General features: G+C 35.7%; 1 protein-coding gene across 1 annotated transcript in view; it reads left to right on the forward strand.

Moving 5' to 3' along the window:
- The window catches only part of LOC107729704 (RAC-gamma serine/threonine-protein kinase-like), a 19,796-nt gene extending 17,263 nt beyond the window's left edge, over positions 1-2,533 (forward strand). The window contains exons 14-15 of the mRNA XM_016540374.1: positions 1,213-1,315; positions 1,569-2,533. Coding sequence (XP_016395860.1) covers positions 1,213-1,315; positions 1,569-1,654 — 189 coding nt within the window. The 3' untranslated portion in view covers positions 1,655-2,533. The remainder of the gene's footprint in view (positions 1-1,212; positions 1,316-1,568) is intronic.
- Positions 2,534-4,840: the final 2,307 nt, after the last annotated feature.

The raw sequence follows: 4,840 nt of genomic DNA on the forward strand, positions 1-4,840 counted from the left end.
TGATTTCTGAAGGATCATGTGACACTGAAGACTGGAGTAATGATGCTGAAAATTCAGCTTTGATCACAGCAATAAATATATATATATATATATAATACACTGCCGTTCAAAAGTTTGGGATCAGTAAGATTTTTAATGTTTTTTTAAAGAAGTTTCTTATGCTCATAAAGGCTGTATCTATTTGATCAAAAATACAAAAAAACTAATTTTGTGAAATATTATTGCAATTTTAAATAACAGATTTCTATTTTAATATATTTTAAAATATAATTTATTCCTGTGAAGCAAAGCTGAATTTTCAGCATCATTACTCCAGTCTTTAGTGTTACATGATCCTTCAGATTCAAATATGCTGATTTATAATCTATGTTGGAAACAGTTGTGCTGCTTAATATTTTTTGTGACCTGTGATACTTTTTTCAAGATTCGTTGATAAATACAAAAGTTAAAAAGAACAATGTTTATTCAGTGTTACAATATACACTACTAATCAAAACGTTGGGGTCAGTAAATTTTTCCTTTCTTTTTATAAAAAAAAGAAATTAATACTTTTATTCAGCAAGGGTTTATTAAATGGATAAAAAGTGATAGTAAAAACGTTTATTGTTAGAAAAGATTTCCATTTTGAATAAATGCTGTTCTTTTTAACTTTTTATTCATCAAAGAATCAAAGAAAAAAAATACCACAGGTTCCAAAAAAATATTAAGCAGCACAACAGTTTCCACACTGATAATAAATCAGCATATTAGTATGATTTCTGAAGGATCATGTGACACTGAAGACTGGAGTAATGATGCTGAAAATTCAGCTTTGATCACAGAAATAAATTTTATTTTAAAGTATATTAAAATAGGAAACCAATGTTAGAAATTGCAGTACTATTTCACAATATTACTGTTTTTTTCTGTATTTTCGATCAAATGAATACAGCCTTGATGAACATAAGAGACTTAAAAAATGTTGAACGGCAGTGTGTATGTGTGTATATATATATATATATATAATTTAAATTGTAATAATATTTCTCAATATTCCTGTTTTTACTGTATTTTGATCACATAAATGTAGCCTTGGTGAGCAGAAGAGACTTCTTTCAAAAACATTTGAAAAAAACGACCAACCCCATAGTGTATTTTTGTTAAAGCACATTTAATTTGTGCGTGATTATGTATAATAAGCTGCTCTCTGTCTCTGTCACGTCTCTTGTCCAGCTGGTACCGCCGTTCATGCCGCAGGTCTCGTCTGAGACGGACACCAGGTATTTCGACGAGGAGTTCACGGCGCAGACCATCACCATCACCCCTCCGGAGAAGTGTGAGTGCGCCGTTTCCCTCCCTCTCTCACTCTCTCTTTCTTGCTCTCTCTCTTCCTGTAGACTGGCTCCTCGTGCCACAGGAAGAGGAAGTTCCAGTCGGTACACAATGAAAACGCGCATGGAGCGTATCACTGTGAAAATCAGTACGCCGCTTATCGCTAGGAAATTCCGATAGAATGCGGAGCGCGGTAGAAAATTAAATCGTCCGTCTGTGCGTAACGTAACATTTCCCTCTCTCTTCCTCCCCCGCAGACGACGAGGACGGGATGGACTCGGCCGATAGCGAACGGAGACCACATTTCCCACAATTCTCGTATTCAGCCAGCGGGCGGGAGTGATGTCATCGAATAACGCCGTTTAAGGAGCCCCGCGTAGCCGTGCTAGAAACAGCCCCCCTCTCCATTTAATTACCGATAGTCATAGCGAGTCATTTTTGTTGCTTTCTGTTAGTTTTTTGTGGGACTTAAAAGGGGTTTTGCACAGTTGGGTGAGACTTGAGCTGGTCGACCCACATTAAAAAGTCTTGTTCACTTTCAGCTTGTTGTTTACAGATCATGGACAGTGGGTTTTTTTTGGGGGGGGGTTATGATCAGTATTGACCTGGAGCGTTTTTGTTTTGCACTCCTTTAAAAGAGCCGTTGTGGGGAACAAACCAAAAATGTTGCCTTATGTGTATGGATCTCATCAGACAGACAGACATGTAGTTAGACGCAGCAGTAGATCTGTTCCTGTGAGGCTCACGAATTTTAATTTGTTCTTGCATTTTTAGCACACACACACACACACACACACACATCCTCTGTCTGAGGCGTTGAAGAGTTTCGTTCCTTGTTCGTGCTTTCGGTAAATAATGAAAACGGAGAAAGTAGGGGAAATGGACTCTAGTGTTAATATTTGCGTTTCTCTTTTAGTTTTGTCCTCACGCTCTGATATGAAGGTTTCAGTTCAAATACACAACCATACAACAAACTGCCGTTACTGTAAAGGTCTCTCAGGCAATTCAGAGCACAAGTGTGAATCTCACGAAACCCGCCAAGAGCATGTCTGCGTCGTGTTTCACTGCGAATCCGTAAAGAAAAAAAACCCTCGTATTTTGCTTGAGGAAAATTTAGCATATTTTTAGTATCATTTAGATGTTTTGCACCGCAACATTTTCATCACCATAATGCAACAAAAATCTCATCACTGCAAATACAGAAATATCATGTAATAATAATTATATAAAATATTATTCACATGTTATCTAAATAAAATTATTTAAATAACATTCAAATGTTATTTAAAAAGAATAAAGATTTAGGTGTTTTGGTAACACTTTACAATATGGTTTTATTTGTTTACATTAATACACTACAGTAGTTAACATGAACTAAAGCCCCGTTCACACCAAGAACGATAACTATAAAGATAACGATATTAGCGTCCCCACCAGCGAACGATATCGTCTGTTTATTCTAAGCGCAGGTGCGTCTGCCTCTTTAAATCCTCGAGCTCATTATAGCAGGATGGATTCTGATTGGCTGTCAGTGTTTTATCGTTCATCAGCTAGAAAAAATCGTTCTGAAAGTGATTCCAACGATATCGTTTCTCTGTGCCTTTATCGTTATAGTTGTGGTGTGGACTCTGCTATTCTTTAATATTGAGAACGATTTTTAGAACGATATCTTTATCGTTATCTTTATAGTTATCGTACTTGGTGTGAACGGGCCTTTAACAAAGAATAACAGTTATACAGCATTTATTCATCTTAGTTCATCCTAATTTTAGCATTAACCAGTACATTTTTAATTCACAAATTATTTTTGTTAACATTAGTTAATGCACTGTGAACTAACAATTAATTGTTATTAACTGACAAAGATTTAAGTTAGTTGGTAAATTAACTAAAGTTAACAAATGAGACCTTATTGTTTTTAAGTGTTACCAGTATTTATATGCTGTTGGTATTTTTTATTCTGACTTCAAATTAAATCAAATAATAATAACAATTTTGTAAAAGTATTTTTATCATATATAGTGAAAAGTTCAAGTTCAAAAAATCTATAATTTCCATCCATAATTAAAAAAAATGTTTCTTGCAAAAATGGTAATTTAAAAAAAACTGCAAAGTAAAACCTTTGTATTAATTACAGTAGTAATTAATTACAACTTTTTTGTGCATTATGGTAATGAAAATTTATGACAATGTGCAAAAATCAAAATAGGCCTATTTTTTTAATCTAAATTCTAATTTCTTATTTTTATCTTTTTGGTGTGAAATACGACCTGCGCATGTTTTCGTGGGATTCACCCACAAATCTGCCCACCGACGTGGTGAAACCTGCCCGGATATGACTTCTTATGGCTTTGTCCTGAACCCCTTCCCTCTGACATGCTGAAGCGGCCCTTTCTAAAGCTCCTACGCTCTCCAGACCCGAGAAGCGTTCAGGACAGACGCGTGAAGGCTCATGCTGGGCGGCGCTCACCTTTACTGTACAGAGCTACAGGTGTGTGTCTCTCTCAGCAGCACAGAGAGAGACGATCAACCACTGACCCTCACTTCTCACCACACAGAGAGAAAACCTATTGTTGGACTGTTCCTGAAGATGTAAATACAAACCTCTCGCTCTCTTTACCCTCACTGTTACATTACCACTATTTTTGTTTTTGCGTAAAGAAGTTATGATCCTGTCTCCATAGCTGTGGAAATCTTATGATGTCTGCGTTTGGAATCAATACCAAGTCAGATCACAGACTCATTATATGTGCAACTGAGCCATGCAATAGCAGTGTGAATGACCCCTGACCTTTGACCCCCAGCCCTCCTGCATATGAATTGAAAAATGACAGAATCATTGGAGGAACGTGTATCATGTGGGTGTTTCCATAGAGACGACTTGCTGTGGTTTCAATCCCATCCTGTTTGTACCTGATCCAGTGAACGTTTTGGAAGCTGCCGGTATTCGTTGCGGTTCTTCATAGCGAATGATATGAGTGTGTGTGTGATTGTTCGTTAAACTTTCAGTTGTTATTTTCAAGCTGTGACGCATTCGGTCGGCTAATCCTCAACAGGTTTTCTAATATTGTTCTGATGAGTTTTTTTTTTTGGTTTGTTTCAGCGTATTTTTGTACTATAGATGTAATTTAGTTGTATTTATTTTCGTATGTTGGGATGAAGGACGCTGTCGGCCACGTTTATTAAGTGCTCTCTCTCCCTCGTTATTTTTTATACCTTTCCTTTAGTCGTTTGCCTGATTTGTTTTCATACCAAAACATTAGGGCAAGTGCCCTGTAGAGGACTTTCATTGCCATTTGGTAGTATTTATTTTAAGTTATATTAAAATGTTCAGATTTCTCAGTGGCTCCATGTGGTATTTTCTAGATTAAAGTTGTGATGTAATACTCTTCTTTTTTCTTTTTTTTTTAAATATCTGAATACTGTTTCCGTACTATATATATATATATATATATATATATATATATATACAGTATATATATATATATATATATATATATATATAGTACGGAAACAGTATTCAGATATT

Source organism: Sinocyclocheilus rhinocerous, unplaced genomic scaffold (genome assembly GCF_001515625.1).
Source record: "Sinocyclocheilus rhinocerous isolate Xijiao unplaced genomic scaffold, SAMN03320098_v1.1 scaffold313, whole genome shotgun sequence".
NCBI lineage: Eukaryota > Metazoa > Chordata > Actinopteri > Cypriniformes > Cyprinidae > Sinocyclocheilus > Sinocyclocheilus rhinocerous.